Genomic DNA, 21,568 nt, shown 5'->3' on the forward strand with positions numbered 1-21,568 from the left:
ATATCTGCTCATGAATAGGGCTTAAAGAGAAAAGAAGTCTTGCCAAAACTAACATTTGAAGAAGCTGAGCAGACAGTGACAGAGTTTGGCCAGAAATTTTAGCATTCACCATCCACACATTTCCTTCTGCCATCTGGTTCTTTTGAAGTTGTGAAATTTAAAAATCAGTCCAGAATTCTTGTAATTCTAGTTTTAGAAATAGACTGCAAGGTCTGTTTACAAAAATTGAAAGTATATTATATGATTTTTTGTACTGTATGTTTACTTGATAGCATCCACTGTATTCCAGTGATTAGATTTTAGAGAAAAATCTGTTTTGGATCCAAAGTTGTGTTGAATGACTAAATTCATGAAAAGAGCCAGAATTGACAATGGCACCCCCTCCTTGTTTTCTTCCCAGCAGCGTCTGCTCAGGCTCTTCCAATGTAACTCCTGCTAGCGTGGTGCTGCTTTCGACCTCCTTCTCCACCCTTCCTCCTCCTCCTCTTCTTTCTCCTCTTCCTCCCTTCACAGAGCTGATGCCCAGGTACACTGGCATGTCTGTAGTCTCTTTCTCCCTGCTCCCCTAGCCCCACATTTCTGTCTCCTTTCATTTCCTCATACCGAGAGAATCATAATAACCATTTCTTTCCTTTTTCATGAAGCGGTTCAGCACAGTTTTATTTATATCCTCGCCACTGCGCTCCACCGAGATCTGAAATCAAACTAAAAATGTAAAGGCCAGTCATATTGATTGATTGATTGATTGATTGATTGGTAATTTATTTCAACATGTGAACAATATACAAGTACATTTAGAAAAGAAATGAGAGAAAAAAAAATATACTATACAAATTACATACAAAAAAACATTCTGATTAATTTACATGTTGAAAGGGAGTGGGAATTCATACTCAATAAGAAGCAACCTTCCAATGAGTACTACTTTGCATCTGCTATTTCATTTTTGTCACATATATGACATTTCAGAAGAAGAAAGGGAAATGGTCACATAAATCGATTTATGAGTCTTTTTCATGCATCCCTACCACTACTCCTGCTACTACTACTTTCTACTACATCCTTCTTTGGTATTTGGTATTAGTATTCATGCTTATTAGCTTGTTGTCACTCCTTTAACTCCTTATGCCTAGTGTATCATATTTGATACATGGGTTTTTGTGAGTTTTTGAGACTTTGTCTCTAATTTGAACGTATATTTTTAAGAAACAAATTACAAAAAGATGCCAGATGTAGCTAATATGATAAAAATTAAAACTCATATATGCTAATTGATATTAACTCTTATTTTTTAATTTTTCAGAAGGTTCAATAAGCATACTATTTTAAATATATATATATATATCAATTTGTGGCAGTTATTTAATGAGTACAGGGCTTAGATGGTTGATTTATCCTGCTGTGTGTCCTAGCTTCTGTTTTTCTGTTACTTTTCTAATCTCTGAGATGCATATTTTTCGTCTCTCTTTGCTTCTTCCGCTGCTCCTTGCAGTCTACTTTATAGGCTATACTGTGTGCCTCTTCAAGTTTCAACTTCCTTGCATAACCTTCTTCCCAATTATCCTCTTGTTCGCAACCTCTTATTTTCATGTCACTTCCTCTGCCTCTTCGTCGCAGCAGTACTTCCTTCATTTCTCTCGATGATTTCTCCACTGCTTTGCCCTTCTCCCCTTGCCGCGTTCGCTATTTGCTCCCTTACCTCCACTCCTCCCTTTGGTCTCCTGCATCTTGTTTCTCTCGGTACCGTGGTGCCCTCCATTCTCATCTTCCTCCCATTCCCACCCCTTGCTCCCTTTACGCTGTGCTCCCTTATCTATTAATTCTTGTCTCCTCTCTCCGGTCTGATATCTCCTGCCCTGAGGAGTTGTGGTGCATGTGTCTGCTGGTGTGTTTTGACAGACAGGGTCCTGACCTTGTCTCAGACCCAACTGCTACACAGGCTGAGGGATGTGTCAGCCTCACCCTCAGCCACGTCTCTCCTTATAAAAACTCACGGGGACATGCACATGCAATATAACAGGATCCTGTAAAGCGCGCACACACACACATGTGCGCCCACATGAATTTGTGCAGACACACTCATGCACAAACGACACACATTAACATTCCCATGTGCACATACATACGACTGTCGTACTCTCTGTATACTCCCTCTCAGCTGTGCACCAGCTCTTTGTGTAGTGCAGATATATTATGATGTTCACATTAACACATGCCTGCCTGAGCAGGTATAATATTGTACTTAAACATAAATCTACACCTCAGTGTCATCTGTGCTCGGGCCTTAACTGTGACACGTTGTGACTTCTTTGTCAAAACAGCCACAGCAGTCTTTGCTAGCCATGGCAGCAGAACGTTAAGTATGTTCCATGTTCACTTGTTGATATTATTGATGCAGATATACATACACGTCTGTTCTTTTAAAAGGCTTAGGCTAAACTGATTTGCTAAAGACCTGAAGGACGAGGCACTCTCAAGATTGGCATTTGAAGAAAACTTTCAGATGTTTGTACTTGACCTTCTCATTCCATATAAAGCATTTAAATGTGCTATGCAGAAATTTTTAACTACCCCTCATTTCTTTATATTTTGCTTCCAAGGAGCGAAACTTTCTTGTAATGTTTTTGAAAAGGTTTTGAACACTTGGTTAAACAACTTGGTATACCTTAGCATAGTTTGCAGTGTGTCCTTAAAAAAGGGAGCAAACTGGACAAAAGAAGGGACAAGCCTGAAACACTATCTAATGCAGATGAATAGTATCTGAAAGTCATGTGTATAAGAATTAGTGTTTAGCGAAGCCTCATCAGAAATGGTCTAATGGGTAGTGTCAAGATACCATTTTTAGGAGAGAAATACAGGTATACCAAATTATACAAAAACTGGACTGAAAATCAGTGGCAATGGCACTCATCGAGTAATAAATCGTTTTGGTTAAAATCATCAACAAAATCTATGGATGACATCAGGAGAGAGGTACAGCATTGAGTGCCAATAGCCATCTGTAAATTACGATTCCAGCCAGTAGCGTTGGAGATCTCATCAACACTGATGGAATTATGAACTCCAAAAAAACAAAATACAGTCAGATTTTGATCCGCCATGCAATGCCATCTGGAAAGCATCAGATTGGGAACTGCTTAATTTTTCAGTATGACATTAAAACCAAACACACTGCCAATGCAGTAAAAGCACAACTGAATTGAAAAACCCGGACCTTACCATTACTGAATTATACAAACTCTGTTTCTGGCTTTCATGTTGTATTTCCATGTATGTTTGCGCATGCTCCAAAAAGTCAGCGCAACATTTTCAGTTTTCCTATGAATATACAAAGAAATGAGAGGAGGCTTGAGACTTTTGCACACTTTTATACTATATTTTGGTATTTGTAGACTATATTTTATTGGAAACCGGTTGTTAGAAAAACTTCTGATGTTGTTAATTATATCCTCAGTAATTCTTTAGTCTTGTTTTTCCTCTATTTTTCTAATCTAAGTAAGTTTGTTAGTAGCCAGCCAAATGTTAATTTGTCACTGACAGTGTGAGTGTGCGTGGCATTTGTGTTGCATGCAAAGAAAAGAAAAAGAAGCTTTTTTCAGCCAGAAGCCATCAACAGTGAGATCCTATTGAGCTTGCTCCTCTTTAGGCCCCTGTGGTGACAAAGGATGAGGACAGTCCAGTTGCCAAAGTGTATATATATTCATTTCTTGGATGAAAAGTTATTCAAGGTGAAACAACAATAGTGTATCAATTGCAAGGCTGTTGGTGTGAGTCGGTGGCACACTCAAATAGGCAGGATTGGCACTGAGCCTCGGACTTTTCTGATGAGTGAACACTTCAGGGGTCTTTATGAATGCTTCTCCACATCCTTTCTCCTCTGTCAATATTCTCATTGTTGCTTCTTCTCTCTTGGCAGTTACTACTTATAACCATGGCTCAAGATAAAGAGCAGCTGATTCTGCCATTTACCTGTGTCTGCTAAATGGGATTAAAAAGAAACTCTCTCTGATGACCGTCTCTCTCTTTCTTCGCAGGCAATGTGGCTACAGTAAGGCTTCTCAAGAGGGAGATGAGGAACTTTACTTCCAATGTAAGTGACAAAAGTGATGATTGTATTATACAGCATCACTGTGTCTGTATAAAGTGTATGGGACAGGAGGCGGAATCTGAAAAAAGGCTTTGTCTTTTCCTATTCCAGTGCGGGAATGGCATGTGAACACACATGCCCGTGCATTACAGATGACTTTTGAGGCATTAAGTAGCGCCGCAGCCTTGATTCGCAATTCTGAGTGCATGCTTAGCCAACTCTGAGCACACTGACACACTCCATTAGGTGGTGTGTGCGTGGTTGAGTTTGATGGGGAGAGATTGAAATCAGGAGGAGGAGGAGGAAGATAAAGAGCCGGAGATGAGGGGAGGAAAAAGAATGGGGGAAAAAAAAGGCTAAAATCTCATGAACAAGGCAGGCAACAAGCGAGATTGTGCTTCAAAAGCAGAACAGTAAATGTTGTTGTTTTACAAGGTTGTAAATGCTTCTTTTTTTAACCTCTGGTCACAAAGCTCTTAATAGGTTTTTTGTTTGACAGTGACAGATTGAAACAAGTTTGACATATCTGTTCCTGTTTGTGTGCGGGTTTGCCTGTCAGTGCTTTGCTAATGTGGTGGCTCTGTGTGTGTGTGTGTGTGTGTGTGTGTGTGTGTGTGTGTGTGTGTGTGTGTGTGTGTGTGTGTGTGTGTGTGTGTGTGTGTGTGTGTGTGTGTTTTAGAGTTTATTTATGTGTGTATGCATGCAGAGTTTGCTTTCTCTCCTTTTTTTTTTAATTGTGTGTGAGTGCGCAAGCGTGTGCTCGTGCTCATTTGCGTTGTTTAATCTCCCAGCATACTGAGCCCTCTAGAGAGGTTTGGAGCACTATGTCTGATGAATAATGAGCCGAAGCCATGCGAATGGGAATTAAATCTTCCCAAACAAAGACATGCCAACAGCTGACAAGCACGTAATATACACAAACACAGAAACACACCGAAACATTTTTGGCCTGCTTTTCAGAGACACACACACGCACCTTTCTTTCCGAAACTTGGACACCCATATAAACATTTTTTCCTCATTATTCAACACAAAAGTCCGTTTTGCGTTCCGTGCATGCAAACCCAGTGCAGCATGCTTTCGCGTTCCTGCAGGTCTGCTTTGTCCGAGAGCTGGAAGCACGCAAAGTAGTGGGTGTTATGATTTTTTTTTTTCCCATCTGTTCGCCTGCCAGACTCTTAAAACACATTCTACAACCATATATTAACGCGTGAGGACAGGGGAAGAGAGACGAAAAGTGAATAAATGAGCGTGTGAGTAATAAAGTAGAGGAAGAAGGAGGGGAAATGAGTGAGTGAGTGAAGGGCGCACTAAGAGGTTTGAGGGATTAAGTGTGATGAGGTGAACTGGCAGAGAAGGAGACTCATCATAAGTGACACTGCTCAGAATATTAGTTTTATGTCAGAGTATGTGACCTAGAAATATTCAGCACATATTCCATGAATGCGAGGAGAAGAGGCTCGTGACTCATTTGCAATGCCATCGATAGTCTGACTCTGCATAAGAGAGCGACGGCAAGAGAAGGTGTGTAAGAAAATGAACGGAGAAAGACACAAAGAAGTTTGTGTTCTTCTGTCTATAATGAAAGAAAATGTTCTTGAATATGTTTCAGTTTCCCTTCGAGTGTGCCTATAGCAGTAACTCGGTGAACCCTGAATCTAACCAGCTGCTGCAGTGCATGTGTGATGGATGAACATGAAAAGCTAAATGCTACAAAGGTGACTTTGCTAACAAAGCTATTTGTTAGTTAACCTTGAAAAGTTGGGTGTTGATTATAGTCAAGTAGACCTGCGACAGACAGGCGACTTGTACAGGATGTACTCAGCCTATGGCAACTGGTCCCCTCACAGCTCTGAATTAGATCAGCGGAAGAGGATGGATGGAAGAACATTCAAGCAGACTGACCTTGAACAGTTTATACTACAAATGCAGATTGAAGATTAAGTCCTTACTGGAGTAGAGATTTTTCCTGGTATGTGGGCATATGTATGATGTAATGTTGTATTTGTGATATTACGCACTGGGTTTTGAAGTCCTGCTGTGAAGCTTCAAGATGAGCGTTTCCATCTTTGCTAGAGGGGGAAAAAAACGGATATGGCAGGAAGGGGTGGGTCTGACTGTGAAACTGCGTGCTCATTGGGTAATGACAAGTTGTAAGCCAATGACTGCGTGCTTTCATACCACAGGTAATCCTCCATTTTGAAACATGGTATGAACAAAATTTACAAAATAGTCTCAAAATGCATGACTGAGCCCATAAACCCAGAGGTCAGCTGATTTCCCATCGACGTCTGTAAGACAGGAAATCTTTATTGCAACCACAAGTATCGCCATCTGGTGGCCTTTAGATAGAATGCAGATTTAAGGCTCAGCTTCATGTTTCCAACCCAGATGCTATGTGTTTTGTGCATTTGTGTGTGTATGTCTGATTTTAAGCTACTATAGGAAAGAACATTCAGTCCAACACTTGAATAAAAGTGTTGGACTTTTTGCACTTATGAAAGTGCCAAAAGTGCACTTTCATAAGTGCACTTTTGGCTTTGCGCACACACACACACACACACACACACACACACACACACACACACAGAGAAGCATATCAGCATGTGTGTTTGTTCGCACAAGTAAGCATGTGTGTGTGGTAGATCAATAAGCCGTTTTGAAGCAGCCAGTACAGTTTCCCTCAGGTCAATTTGAAACTGTAATCACATTTGAGAGCCTCTGTGCTGCTTTTGGGAGTACTACCAGGCCTTTTCCTGGAAGATTAGCCTTAAAGTGTAGTAACAGGAGTCAAAGGTCATCCAGCTGAGAGCTATAATACACTGGTTAATGGTCATTGACTACCTGCTGGCAAGTTTATTTTCTTACCGTTGGTATTCAGTAAGTACAACAGGCAGTTAGCTGATAAAGAAAACTAAGGCTCATTGAGGAACCAAGTAGTGTTTATTTTGTTGTGTACAGTCTAGTTGGAGTCGATATCCCTTTCATTTCTAAATGTCAGGTAAAATTTCCAATTATTGTGTCTCATTAGCCTCACAGTAGTGATTTTGTAGATGCTGGTAAAAGAAATGAGGCAATTTGTGTGGATATGTCAGAGAAAAATTATTAAGTAATTTTTGAATTACTAAGTTAAAACACATCCAGTTTTAACGTAGAAGTATTTTTGTTTTGGGGTTTGTTTTTTTATTTTCAACATTGCGGTTTGAGGGTTTCTTTTAACCTAGAGTGTGAAACTTACAGCAAAGGAGCAAGGCAACTATAAGCACCATGTGACAAAGGTTTCTCTGCCTCAGCATTTTTAAGTCTATTATGCTTGTCCCAGTTTCTGACTGAAGATTGTATTTTGGTCGTGTGTGTCTGTTATTTTGCCTGCGTATGTGTGTGTTAGAGCGATAACATTTTGAAAAGACAAAAACCCTTGTGGAAGAGCCGTGTGATCTGAATAAAGCCTTGTGGAGGAAACCCAGTAAGACTTGAGCACTCAAAGCCTTTGATCTTACTTTGTCTCCCAGGAGTTTGCAAGGTCACAACAAATAAAACGGAGAGTAAGGCGAGTTATGAATAAAGAAATGGAAGTATATGTTATTTTTTCCATCCTTTAAATAAAATGACAGACCCCCCCCCCCCCCCCCCCCCCCCCCAAATCATCTCTTTGCATTATGGGTTATATTTGGCTATTATAACCTTGAAAAACTGACTAAGAACTGAGATATTTACCTTAACCCTACAGTTATATAGAGCTATGTAGAGTTTGATAGAAGAAAGCTTTTCAGCATTTTCAAACATCAATGGTAAAACTCTGGTATTGATTTCAGGCTGGAGATCAAAGAGCAAAGCCTTCTTCCCAGACACAACATTTTGGTCTAATGTTCAACTATCATACACAGAGAAAGTCTTTCTTGAAGGAGACAGACATAGCAATTCCTTTCACTGATGGTAGCCTCAGTAGAGCACAAAGCGATGCAGACTTTAGAAATGCTTTGCTTTGTGTTGAGAGCGAGGTCCAGCCAGTCTGGGAGTGTTTCTTTATATCTAATGTGGATATGTTGCTGCTGGGTACTTCAGACGTTATAAAGAATGTGCACAATAAATGATGTAATGTCTTACAAAGTGTAGAAAACACATGTCTCATTTTATATCACCAGTTTTAAAACTATATAAATATTTTTGTGTGTTTATACCACTGCAGTTAAGATCCCAACACGGAGGACCTACATTGACCCCGAGACTTGCGAAGACCTACTTCAGGCTGTCCATGCCTTTGCCAAAGAGCTGGACAACTCGAGCATCAAGATCGAGAGAATTGTGCACACAGGTACATGATTATACACAAGAAAGCATCTCAGATTCCACTATTCATCCCAGAGATGATGGTGGAGGACTTCACCACTCGGTGAAAGGGTGCGTGGGCTCAGCAATTTTAGAGTGGGGTAGAAGAGAATAGAAGAATAGAAAAGCCCTTTACTGTCATTGTACATATTCAATGGAACTGTACACATGTTGTTCATCCTTTAAGCTCCAAGCTCCTTTAAGATTGAGGAGAACTAGAAAGCTATACTGTGGTTTAACAAAATAGCATCTAGTTTGTTGTAGTATTAGTGCACATGACATGTGAGCTTCCATATCTGAAAAGGCAACTTGCTGGATAATATTTCTGCTTTGAGAGGTTTTGGAATCATAACTACAGTGAGCGTTTCCTGTTCAAAAAAGTAGTGAACAAAAACATGTTGCGGGCATTACATTTAAAATGAATATTTTTTTTAATTAAACAAAAATAAATCCATCTCTCATGTTGTCTTTGTAATATTTATGCTACATGAAATATTAAATAGATTGTGTTGAATAACTCCCTCTGTTTCATTTAGATTTTGCTAAGCATGCAAATGCATTTTAGGAATGAGGATATAATCAAAAGCAGTATATAGCACAGTAGAAATTATGAATGACAACCAATTTTAATCCATTAATTTTCCAAATATTATAGCAAAAATGCTAAAATATATTGTCCTGTGTTAAAAAGAAAGCCAAAAGTATTAGAAACCTTTCAAAGTCAACTCTGTGTCTTTTTGCACTTTCTCTGAATCTGCTTTGAGGCTGAATTGGCATCCAGTTCAATCAAATTTGGGAACTTGCAGACCTTTGCCAAAATTGCGCTAAACTATTGTGGCTATTGTATTTGCCTCTAGTAGATGCTTCAGTGTTTCACCTGCACTCTACTCCATCTTTGATCTCTCTTTGATCCCTTTGTATTTCATCTTTTTCTCTCAATGTCATCACTCTTTCTTCCCAACATGAAGTAGTATTTCTTCATCTAAGTCTGGCTTCCCCCTCTATCCCCTTCAGTCTAACCCTTACTCATTTCTTCTCGCATTCTTTTGATGTTTTTCTCCCTCAGCGCTCTCTTTCGGTGCATCCGTTGACACTGATCACGACCTCTGTTTGTCTCCCCCCACAGGTGACTTTGGGGAGGTGTGCCGTGGCTGCCTGAAGTTGCCCAGTAAGAGGGAGCTGCCTGTGGCCATAAAGACGTTAAGGGCTGGTTGTTCTGACAAGCAGCGCCGTTCCTTTCTTAGCGAAGCTGGCATTCTCGGGCAATTTGACCACTCTAACATAATCCGGCTGGAGGGCGTTATCACCACTGGTAAGAAAGGAGGGAGAGAGGGATATTGTGCAGAGAGCAGAAACAGAAAGGTAGTATAGTAGTAAGGGGATACCACTGGGAAAAGAATGGGAAAACAAAGGAAAATGGGTATAGATGAAAAGAAGCACAGAGTGGAAAAAAACGTAGGAATCCAAGGATCAGGGAAAAATTCTACAGTTTGACCAGCTCAGTTGTTGAAGGAAGTAAGGCTGTTGAAAAGGGGTAATTGGGATTTAAGCATCTTAAAATTGCATACAGAGAGGGTAAAAGGGAGTAGCAAGGGACAAGGATTGGGAGGAGCGCTAAGACACTCCAGATACCTCAATAACTCACACGTGGAGGGGGTCAGCGCTTACAGCAAAGAGGGCAAGAGAGGAGGATGGAACAAGAAGTAAAGTTTGAAAAGGAGAAAGCAGGGTGGGTAGATGGATGCCTTGTGCTAGCAGCAGCGGAGCTACATCAAGGTCTATTTTCTGCTGACAGATAGCAATTGAGGTCCAAGAGCGAAAACAGAATGGAAGGAGAGTGGGGGAAAAAAAAATGAAGGGAGGAGACTGACGAAAGAGACATGAGAGTCACAGAAGATGAGGTAGAGGTTAATGGGAATGGCAGCTGAAGGGAGAAGCTTTAAGGAGTTTGTGAAGTTTTTGTTACTGCCGCTGCGATGCTTTTTGGTGATATGTTTGTGTGTGTGTGTGTGTGTGTGTGTGTGTGTGTGTGTGTGTGTGTGTGTGTGTGTGTGTGTGTGTGTGTGTGTGTGTGTGTGTGTGTGTGTGTGTGGGGGGGCACGGTGCCCCAGCACACTCTGTGCTCAGTAGGATGGCAGCAGATGTGCAGGGTACAGTAATTGGTGCTAGAGACCCAGCGGGGCCCTGAGATGCACTCCAATCCCTCCCACCATCATATGCACACATACACACATTCATCGAAAACCCACATGCACACTCCTCACCACGCACACACGAAAAGGCTGTCCCATATGCTCACTTTTTCTTTACCATCACTGACAAACACACACACACCTGCTCGCCTGCCTCTTCACTTGGCATGAAATCACAAATCTTTGCACACACACCCACGCCCGCCCACATGCCGTTAGACTACAAATCACCTGCTTTACATCACTTACGCCCCCACAGGATTCTTATTTAGCCCCCCTTCCATCCGCCCAATACATCTCACTCACCTGCAAAATACCACCTATTGTCCCTTTGTTCTATACTAATCTTTCTATTCATAATTTAGAGGCATGTGTTAAATGGGTGATCAATGAAGTCACTATTTAAACCTATTATAATCATTATCAAAAAAAGTGAGAGTAGCAGAAAACAAATCACAGTGTGGGAGACCTGGAACAGCTGGTAGCAGGACTGCAAACAAAGATGTTCTTGTAGATAACCACAAGAAATAGACATATTTTTACTGCATAGCCATCTCATCTCAGTCAGTACTATGACATATTGCATAATGGGTTATGATGGCTTTTTGTTCTCCTACAAGAAAATGTGACATTGCTCCCACGTCGCAAGTTGCTTCACTAGGCTTTGTTTTCTCGTCTCTATATAGACTGATGGAGTTTTGCCAAAGTTTAAAACATCACCGTGCCACAAAGGTCAAGACTTTGCTTTTAGATATGTTTCAAAGTGTGTCTTCTGTGTTTTTGTTTCCCTTCAGAATCTGCCCACATTCGTGACATCTTTTAAAACAGAATATGATTCTACTCGGTCCATGGTTGTAGCTGAATACATCGGCCATTCCAGCCCTGCGCAAGCCCGTTCAACCACAGACTCATTATCCAGCTCACATTAATTACATGATGGCTGGCAAATTATGGCAGCATCCCTGGCTCTCGCTTCCCACAGCATATTTGGTAACCTTTTCAAATAGCTTCCTAAAAGCGTAGTAATGCTGGGAAACTGGAAACCGGGGATTTTACAGTGGCAATTTATCATTCTTGTATTATGCCTGCATAAACTGTCAGGACTGATCAGACCACCTTTCCATCCTAGAATATGTGTTTGTAGATGTAAAGTTGTTTACATATCTGTCAAGGTTTATCTTACTGTCTCAACCTCCCGCAATCTTTTCCTCCTTTCGTCTCCCTTCCAACAACTGCAGTTTTATTTTCATTTCCCTCCTCCGTGCACTTCATAGCACTACTGGATCCCTGCCATCTGGGCCTCGGCACAGTATGTGTGTGAGCACGCGTGTAGTGTATATGAGCGCGTGCTATTGTGCACAGTAAGAGCGTGCGTGTGTGAGTGTTTCAGGGTCGTTAAACTTGCTGAGACAGCCAGGGCAGCGCACAGGTTCTCCAGGCTTCACTACAGTTCACCGAGTGAAGAATGGCTTCGCACAATGCTTGCCAAGTGGACTAGACTCACTTTATTCCTTCCCTATTCCCAATGTCTCTATTATCATGCTATTGCTTCCCTTTTTCCCTTGACTTCACAATTTTATCCCCGTTTCAATTGTTCATATATGCCCTCTGTCATGTCTTTGTCCAGGAAACACCATGATGATCATAGTGGAGTGCATGTCTAACGGAGCCTTAGATTCATTCCTTAGGGTAAGTTTCATTACTGTGCATTCATCTTAAATATATGTGCTGATGCTCATTATTAAACTGTAATTACTCATTACTACTCTCTGTTTTCAAGCAGCTGCACTAACAACACTTTTGTTCTACTTGTCCTAAATATACCGTTAATATAATGTGGTCCTAGGGCAGCAATTCTTGTGCTTATTACTGTAATAAGGAAAACATAGCATAATTAACTGCACAAATGGAGTGTTTCTGCCCAAAGCTGCTGTAAGCTTCTGTAAACTGTTAGTGTGCCCCTTTGCTCTGTGAACCACTTCACTGTGGTTTATAATGATATGAATTAATGGCCTGTTTGTTTTTATTCTCCAAATAAAGGTTTTCAGCTCAGCAAGCACAACATTGTAAAGCAGAGGCAGATGTGCTTTTTTTCTCCCCCTTCCATTCAGCCTGCTCACAATCTTCTCTCCCACGTCTTCTTCATCTTTCTCTTTTTCCTTCTGTAACCTCAGAAACATGAAGGCCAGTTGAGTATAATGCAGTTGATGGATTTGCTAACCGGAGTGGCGTCGGGGATGAAGTACCTCACCGAAATGGGCTTTGTCCACAAACGGCTCGCCGCGCACAAGGTAAGGGGAGCAGGTGGGAGTAGATGATAGAGGACAGGTATGGTGTGATGAACAGGATGTCGTGTTCTATAATGAGTTTTTGCAGACTACAATTCGTTCTTGTCTGCAAACATCTTTGAAAGCACTCACCTGTAGGTTTTTTACTGAAAGACTACATGAAGCTGAAAATTAGACAAAACTGTCTAAATTATTGTGTCACCCACGTTTCATTAGGGGTGTGTGTGTGTGTGTGTACCATGTTTACATATCTTTGTGGGGACCAACACCCCTTATGGGGACAAAAAACCCGTCCCCACAAGTTTGAAGGCATTTTTGAGACTCAAAATGTGGTTTTAGTGTCAGGGTTACAATTAGGTTATGGTTAGGGTTAGAGTTAGGCTTTTATTTTTGGTGGTTACGGTTATGGTAAACGACTAGGGAAAGCATTATGTCAATTAGATGTCCCCACAAGGATATGAAAACACGACTGTGTGTGTGTGTGTTTTGTTTGGTTTTTTGTCTTTCATAGAAGAGGCAGTCTATCAAACTACAGATGCAGTGGTCATGTTGTGGAAAATCAGGAACATCTGTTCTTGTAAACAATCAATTGTCTCTGATGTGATAAGAGCTTTGCCCACCAGGGTAGTGAGCTCTCATACTGTGAGCATTTCCCCTCCAAATGTAAGCCATGCTAATCAGCCTGTTTTCCAAATCGCAGGTGCTGGTTAACTCCAACCTTGGCTGCAAGGTGTCTGGCTTCAGACCTCTTCAGGAGGACAAAATAGAGGCCATCTACACCACGCTGGTGAGATAACATTTTTTCTGCAACCTTATACATCTTATAACTCACACATGTAGGGCATATTTTCTTAATGAGTCTGATCAAATGGGAATTATCATATGTTATGTCAAGTTCAGGTGAGGTCACGTGGGCTTTGAGGTAGAGGGGGAGAAAAATCCAGTGTTTCTATGGTTATTTTAGGATTTCAGTCCAAGGTGAACCCAATCTCCGAACAGTTCCTTTGATCTGCTGGAAATATGCTCAAAGCTTTTCAAAGAGAATATTAAAGCTTTACTTTGGTGAACTCTCCACACACTTTTACATCTTGTCTTACCTCTCCTGTTCCTCTCCGCCAGCATGGAGGGAAAAGTGTGGTGCTGTGGACCGCTCCAGAAGCCATCCAGTACCATCGTTTCTCCTCTGCCTCAGATGTCTGGAGCTTTGGCATTGTCATGTGGGAGGTCATGTCCTATGGCGAGAGACCCTACTGGGATATGGGCAACCAGGATGTAAGTGTGCATTTAAATTCTCCATATTCCTTGCTCCAATTTCAATATTAATTTCTATACTTTTGTACCCTACCTCTCTCTTTTGCCGCTCTCTAATTTTTTTTTATCAATGAATTTTCTATCTGTGCCCACCATGCATCTTATTAATAGAAAACCGAGAAGCCACAGTACCTCTGAGAGCTATTGCAGGGCCTAAGTCCCCCTCTTTAAGTCTGCATCAGCTCCATGACCAATCCTGTTTTCTCTTAAGGATGCATTGACCCCCTTCTAGTGTCCACTGCCTATCCCTGGCTGCCACCCTGCTATTAAGTGTAGAAAATCTCTCAGAAAATAGTCAGCTTATTTCAAGAAATGTAAAGCACTATTTGAGGGGAGTGACTGTCCAGTTAATAGGACCCTGCCACCACTAGCAACCTTTAAAAGTCACTGTGGGTGGGCCCATTTTCCTTGTCACTCTTTTTTCTTTGTCCTAAAAAAGAGGTTTATATTTCCCCCCTTTTTAAGGATGTCATGCCTCTATAGTATAGCTGAAAGCAGGATACAGGTCTGCATATGAGACAACAGACAGCAGATCCTTGTTACTGCTTTTCTTATTAGTGAGGCCAGTGACACTCCAGGCATTATCAGCAAAGAGCTTTTTTCAAGACATATTATTTTTCATCATCCTAATGCCTTTTCAAATGAATTTTATCATAAAGACTACATTTTCTGCAGGCAGCTACGCGTAAAGCAACTGATTACTTGCATGTTCCATTTTTGAATGTCCCAAATTAATATGCATGAGTTATTCAGCGAGCACAAGAATAGGTAGCTTTTTAATACTCTTTGTTAGTGCCCTTTTATAAAGCTGGCGAAAGTTTCATCTCAGCCTGGTTTATATTATCAAACTTTCCAATTGAGAGGGCAAAGATCAAGCTTGTAGAGCGCCAGGGATATTAATCCACTTTAAATTGATACATTATATCATAACGGAATTGTTGGTCGGCCTGTCCACCTGTGATCCGTCGTGCCCTTTACCTACTGGCTCTGATTAAATGGAAAATGTCAAATGCTGAAAAGCATTTTATGAATGCTCTTTACTGAGATAGAAGCTTAAGGGGCTGAGAGGATGGTGGAGTGGGGAAGTGGGTGGCCAGGTAGGCAGAGAGAGAAGAGAGTGTTTTAGGAATTAATGCTGCTGATGGATGTCATTTTTGTGATTATTCTCAGACTTTATTGCCTCCTTTAAGGAGATTGTATTTCTTAGAGTGGTTGCGGTGGAGGATATATCCCATGTCCCTAGATATACTGAAAGGAAATATCTCGTGGGGTGTTTGAGTGAATGATTTTTAATAGGGGGCGACATTAGCTTGATGGAGCAGTAAAGAACATCAAGAGTCTGGAAGGATGCTTTCAAGCACTGCTGTTTGAAGACAGTGAGTTTTCAGAGGCCTGGTGATGATGCTGAGCAGAGATTAAACATTTTCTGAAATTTGATAGTTTATCTTTCTGTCATCGTTGTATTTTTACTCAGTTGTATATAGTATTTGTATTTGTATTCTATTTTTATCTTATTGTATATTTATTTTATTTTATTCTACTGTATATAGTATTTTATTTTATTCTATTCTGTACAGTTGTGTACTGTATTTATTCTTATTGTATTCTAATTTTTGCCTCATAACTTTTGCACTGTCCACTTCCTGCTGTGACAAAACAAATTTCCCACGTGTGGGACTAATAAAGGTTATCTTATCTTATCTTATCTTGTATTTAAGAAAGCACAGACTTTTTAATGGAGTGTTTGTTTCATTGCTTTGATGTTTCTGGTATTTCAAACTTGGCTGGTTTGATTTTTTTCCCCCCAATTCAAAGACCTACCGCATATTGTATTATTGGAAATGAAAAGGTGCTGTTATTGTGATACCCAGTAAGTATCGTGTGAAGTACACCAAGTGACAGTGGATATCACACTAACTGACCGTTAAGTCTGCATACAGCGTCAGTTAGTTGTGAACAAATTTGCAGGGGCTCTTTTTTCCCCTCTGTGATTGCATACCTGCTGTACAGTTCTGGAGCCTTTTTATTACCAAAAACATAATGTATTCCACTCATATTAGGGTGATGATATCTCTGTGAAATCTAAGTATTACAGTTGCCGCAGGCTTGAAAGGTCAGTTTTAGATTTTAAGCCATACAGTGGGACATTCTAGGTAGTGTGATTATTATGTACTTTTATTTAATATTTTTTTTCCACGTGTGACCTATACAGTCTTCTGTTCTGTTCTGTAAGACTTCTATTCTTGGCAACTAAGCAAGTCCACTGCAAGGGGAAAAGGTTTTAAGCATCTTATTGAACTTTGAAAGTAGGACAAAACTTCTCTACATCCTCGTTCACCTCTCCCACTCTGCCCTACCACTCAGACATGCTCTTTAAGAATGTATCCAATTATACCATGAGTACTGGAAAATCACAAAACTAATTTCTAATCTGATATTATCGATTTCCTCTTTCTGTGCGTAGGTGATAAAGGCCATCGAGGACGGTTTCAGGCTGCCAGCTCCAGTTAACTGCCCTCCACATCTCCATCAGCTGATGCTGGACTGTTGGCAGAAGGAGAGGACGGAGAGGCCCAGCTTTAGTCAGATCCACTCGGCCCTCAGCAAGAGCATTCGCTCGCCTGATGGTATCGGTTCCTCCACACTGGCGCGAAGGTACAGTCTCATGACTACATGAGTTGGAGTAGATCCTTGAATGTATAAATTTTTTAAAAAGTTACTTTTACAAAGCCTTAATCGTTATTTCCCCCACTATAGAACCCTGAGTTCATCCATTACACTAGCTGACAGGCCTCTCCCCACCTTCCCATCTTTTAACTCTGTTGGAGAGTGGCTGGATGCAGTAGACATGGGCCGATACAAGGACAACTTCACTGCTGCGGGATACTGCTACTTGGAGTCTGTGGCACGAATGACTGTACAGTGAGTAGTTTTGTACAATTCTGACTGTGTGACCTTTTCATTACATTTTTTTAACAGAAGGGTACCTTAATAAAAGAATAAGAAGCCAATTCATTCCAGTAAAAAACTGCTAATATTCAAGACTTTAAAAGCAACTGAATCAGTGTTTATAAGATATATGTAGGTAAGGAGACATCACCCTGTGTTTGAGCAAATATTTGGCTGTTTATTTACTAGATAACTTACTTATAATAAAACATGTTAACTGTATATAAAAAAATGAGATGTCACAGAAGACACCAACCTTTTTAGCTCCATTTAAATATGTCTAAATATGGCACTTGTTATACCATACATGTTATACCATTCGTGTCAAAAAAATTTGACACGAAGAACACGAGTTTCTTATTTACAGTGTTGAGTATTAACAGTGAAGGAATTTCTAAGAAGCAGCAGACCTTTCCAGTTTTCTAAAAGCCTCAAAGTGTCAAACTGACCCAGTGAACTCTGAGATGAATCTCTTAATCTGAATCTAAAATGACGTCTTTCCCATCTGAGCTCAGGGGTGTGTGTCAGAGAGTTGCGTCAGCCATATCTAAGACAGCTGGGCGTCTGTGCTGAATTAATATAAAGATGCAAACGAATACATTTAAGAAACTGGAAGTGGTATTCCCTGAAAACATATGTGTGCAGCCTCATTCTGTTTCATATAAAGATTGCTACAGAAAAATGTTTCTGCAATAACTGGTGTCCTTACTGTTAGGTCAAAGATACAGTAATGGTGTATTTTTTTAGCGTAAAGGATTAGAATTCCACTGCATCATGTTTTTTAACATTTGGGTTTGGCTTGCATTTTAAAGTAAGCTGACTAAAACTGCCTTTTCAGTCTTACATCTTTGTTAAACAAAAATCATAAAAGCGAAACATCGTTAAAAACAATCAATCCACATCTTCTGATCTCTGTAAATCTTGTGTTCACAGAGATGTATTGAGCCTTGGCATCACTTCCCTGGAGCACCAGAAGCTGATACTGGCTGCCATCCAGACTCTGAGAGCCCAGGTCATCCAAATGCACGGGCGTGGTGTGCAGGTCTAAACGGTCAACTCACCTAGTCTCGTGCTGCTGCAGATCCTTACATGTGTGCAGATGGATGATGGGGTGGAGGCGAGGAGAGAGAAAGAGAGAGCTCTTCCATACATAAAGATAGATGAGCTGATCTTTCAGCTAACTGCACTCATCTATTTACTCCTCCTTCCCACACTTCCTCATGCCTTCCTTTATTCCTTCCTTTCTCTTTTCAACAAGTCCCCCTTGAAGACTGCGATCAGTTGTGACATTGTGTTCATGTCATAACCGGGGGGGGGATAGCAGAGGAGTGATGTCATGTGACTTTTTGTGACCTCTATCTGCACTTTGACCTTCAACGCCTGCGTTGGCTCCATCTTACTGGTTCTAGATCAGCGCATAAAGACAAATTAAAAATGTCTCTGTCTGAAGCCGAACTCTGATCTGTGGGAGAGACGCGCACAGCAATTTTGAACTACAGCTCGAAGACACGTGAACATTTGGGGTGAAATATCCCTTTACAACATAAATTCACTAAAACCAAGATATTCTCGATGAAGGGAACTATTTTATTGGCCTTGGGTCAAAACAATGCCTCAGAACTAGCACAGCTGATTTCACATCAACAGGAACTGATTTACTACGAAGATACAGAATCACATCAAGAACGGTCAAAGCTGATCTCATATCAGATGGTAAAGAAATACTCTAAAGAATAAACATGGCTGGAATGTAACTTGCGTTTTCAAAGCAGCAGGTTGGGAAGACCGTGCTATTCAGGTTAGTGAAGCCGGAGGTTGGATGGAGCCGCAAAGTGGCAGAATGAGAGGGGCGAGGATTCATTGTAGTGCTATATACGTTATCTAAAGTTTGCTCATGGCATGAACGGACTTAAGTAAAATATTTGTGTTGATATTATGCTCTTCTTTCAGCAGGGATATCAGCATTCATTTATCCTGTTTGGTACTACTGATGGTGAAACAATCGCTGCAGGATGAAATTGTAAAGCAAAGGGTTGAAAATGTGTTTTTGATTGTTCATGAATTTGTTGTACGTCGCTGTCTGTTTCGCTACTCCTAACTACGTTTGCTTTATTCCCTATATCTTTCTCTTCTTCTCCATGCTTTCTGTGTGCATTTAAAGCTTAAATCGTTCCCTTTAGTTTGCTGGATTTCATCTGGATAACACGATCCTCCTCTCCAAAGGCTCTCACTACAATGTTTATTACTCTGTATAGGACTCGGGCTATCTCTGGAAGGTGGTCTGATTTTAGATATTTATCCATATTTATTTATGTTTACAGACTGCAACACAGACCTCTCCAGAGAGGATGTTGGGATGGTTTATTTAAACTTAAGTATTTAAAAAATAATAATTTGAGCAAAGCAGTTGTCTTGTTTCGTTTTTGTTCCGTTGACTTATTTCGACTGTGAGTTTGTACCTGAACAAATTATTTTGTAAAGAGGAAGTGAGAGGAACACTGGAGGATTTTTACTGTCAGCACACAGTATCTGTGTATTTCTATACGCTGGATTTGCAACAGTTGATTTTAGGTTCATTACCGTTTAGATTTGCTGTATACACATTACTGTGTGTGTGTGTGTGTGTGTGTGTGTGTGTGTGTTGCAGTACGGATACAGTATTACAGAACATCAATGATATTTTTTTTTCCTTTTGGTTGCTATTGGATTGTCAGGTTTAAATTTATGTTGCTGTTAATATCATGCTCCATCAGACTATATGGTTACACTTTTTCCAGTTAACTCCCAGAATTCCCTGTGTACAGCAATCTGGCTTTTCCATTTGGTTGGGGAAGACATTTATCGGGGCATTACAGATTCACAGTAGAAGGTGCAAAAATTAATTGGAATAAAGTTAAGGATTTCAATTTGGTAAAAATGTCCCTCCTTTTGCTATAAAACACATCACACGTATCCAAAAATACACCTTTAAAACAGACACACGAGACTACAAAACAGCCTGGACCTCTTCACCACGATGAATGAAACCGGAGATGTTTCCCGCCCTGTCCCCCAATATGTTGCTGTGACCATTAAGTATATGTTTAATATTGTATATATGTATTTGAAAATGCTAAATCTATTTTTATAATTTGTTTGAAGAACAATGTGTTGAATATAATATCTGCTCACTGTGTAAGGGTTTTATTTGTTTGACTTTAGGGCAATAGCCAAGAAACTCTGATGTTTGGAATATACAACTGGAAAAAAAAAAAGTTTCTTTTGTTTTTGTTAGTTTTTAAATGATTTTTACCCGTTAGGAGAAAATCTGATGGCTGTTGCAATATTGAAATGTGTTATTAAAAAACTTCCAATACGAGCACATTTTTTTCCTCGTTGTCTTCCATGTCAGATGTTGAGGTTTAGATTGGATAGTCTTATCCCGGCTCATTTTATTATGGAGTTTTCTGTAAACACTAGAGACGACTGTGTGGGAAGATCTCAGTAAATCAGCAGTTTCTGGGATATTAAGAGTAGCCCGTCTGGCAACAACAACCGTGCCATGCTCAGAGTCACTTAATTCACCTTTGTACTTCAAACCAAGCATACTGTATACATACATACAGTGCAAACTAACCAGTTTAGACCCACTAAACTGCCCAGTATTCTCATGCAACCCTTGATATCAGTTTGTTTCGCAATACAATTCATAAAAATATAACTCAGCAAAACATCATAGATGTGAAATTCTACAGTAAATGAGGGTGTTACATTTAAGATTCAAATTTCCAGTTTATCAAATTTCAATGTTGAGCAACCCTTACCTTTGAAAGTAATCTCTCGCCTTCTCACTCATTTGTTGTTTCAGCACTAGAATTGACACACCACATTATTGCCAAGCTTCAAATAGAGAGACTAGCTATCACTTCTCAAAAAGTAAAGCCGAGTCACTTAAACTGCTTTTAACCTCTCAAAGTTCACAATGCAACAAAAGGAAAATCGAAACCATATTCTCTCAGGTCAAGGCCGCAGCAGTGTCACTGCGTGTGACTACCACCTGCCCTCCAGCAAAGCCCTGGGATTTGTTTCAGTCGGCGTGCAAGAGCCTTCTCTTTCCACAAGATCTGCTATTGACCTATTGAGCAAATGGCACTAGGTTACCAGTTCAATGGCATCCTTTCCCTTCCTTCTCGTCTCAACTGTAACCTTAAGCCTAGCTCGATGCTTCATCATCAATACATGTTTTTGTGTCGTATTTAAGGTCGTGGCCCTTGCTGGGGAATGGAAAATAGACAGTCAAACTTCAAACAAGAAGAAAGAAAAAAACTTTACATGCAGATTGTTTTAATTTAAAAGTCAGTTGTGAAGTGTGTCCACCAGGTGGTGCTGTGTAGCAATGTTTGACCATCTTTAATTTCCTTTACGATACTTTA

The 21,568-nt window shown here is 40.4% G+C and overlaps 1 protein-coding gene across 2 annotated transcripts in view; it reads left to right on the top strand.

Moving 5' to 3' along the window:
* epha10 (EPH receptor A10) overlaps positions 1-20,517 on the top strand; it is a 164,506-nt gene extending 143,989 nt beyond the window's left edge. Inside the window, exons 9-19 of one of the 2 annotated variants that reach the window (XM_086280947.1) lie at positions 401-526; positions 4,035-4,090; positions 8,277-8,402; positions 9,543-9,728; positions 12,236-12,297; positions 12,783-12,899; positions 13,597-13,683; positions 14,016-14,168; positions 16,672-16,862; positions 16,965-17,129; positions 18,090-20,517. In XM_086280947.1, coding sequence (XP_086137073.1) covers positions 401-526; positions 4,035-4,090; positions 8,277-8,402; positions 9,543-9,728; positions 12,236-12,297; positions 12,783-12,899; positions 13,597-13,683; positions 14,016-14,168; positions 16,672-16,862; positions 16,965-17,129; positions 18,090-18,204 — 1,384 coding nt within the window. In that variant the 3' untranslated portion in view covers positions 18,205-20,517. The remainder of the gene's footprint in view (positions 1-400; positions 527-4,034; positions 4,091-8,276; positions 8,403-9,542; positions 9,729-12,235; positions 12,298-12,782; positions 12,900-13,596; positions 13,684-14,015; positions 14,169-16,671; positions 16,863-16,964; positions 17,130-18,089) is intronic. The other variant, XM_086280946.1, reaches the window with a different exon arrangement.
* The last annotated feature ends 1,051 nt before the right edge of the window (positions 20,518-21,568 follow it).

Source organism: Aulonocara sp. 'chitande type north' Nkhata Bay, linkage group LG22 (assembly GCF_057382095.1).
Source record: "Aulonocara sp. 'chitande type north' Nkhata Bay isolate Kocher_YH1m ecotype deep benthic linkage group LG22, A_spYH_male_GT1.1, whole genome shotgun sequence".
Lineage (NCBI taxonomy): Eukaryota > Metazoa > Chordata > Actinopteri > Cichliformes > Cichlidae > Aulonocara > Aulonocara sp. 'chitande type north' Nkhata Bay.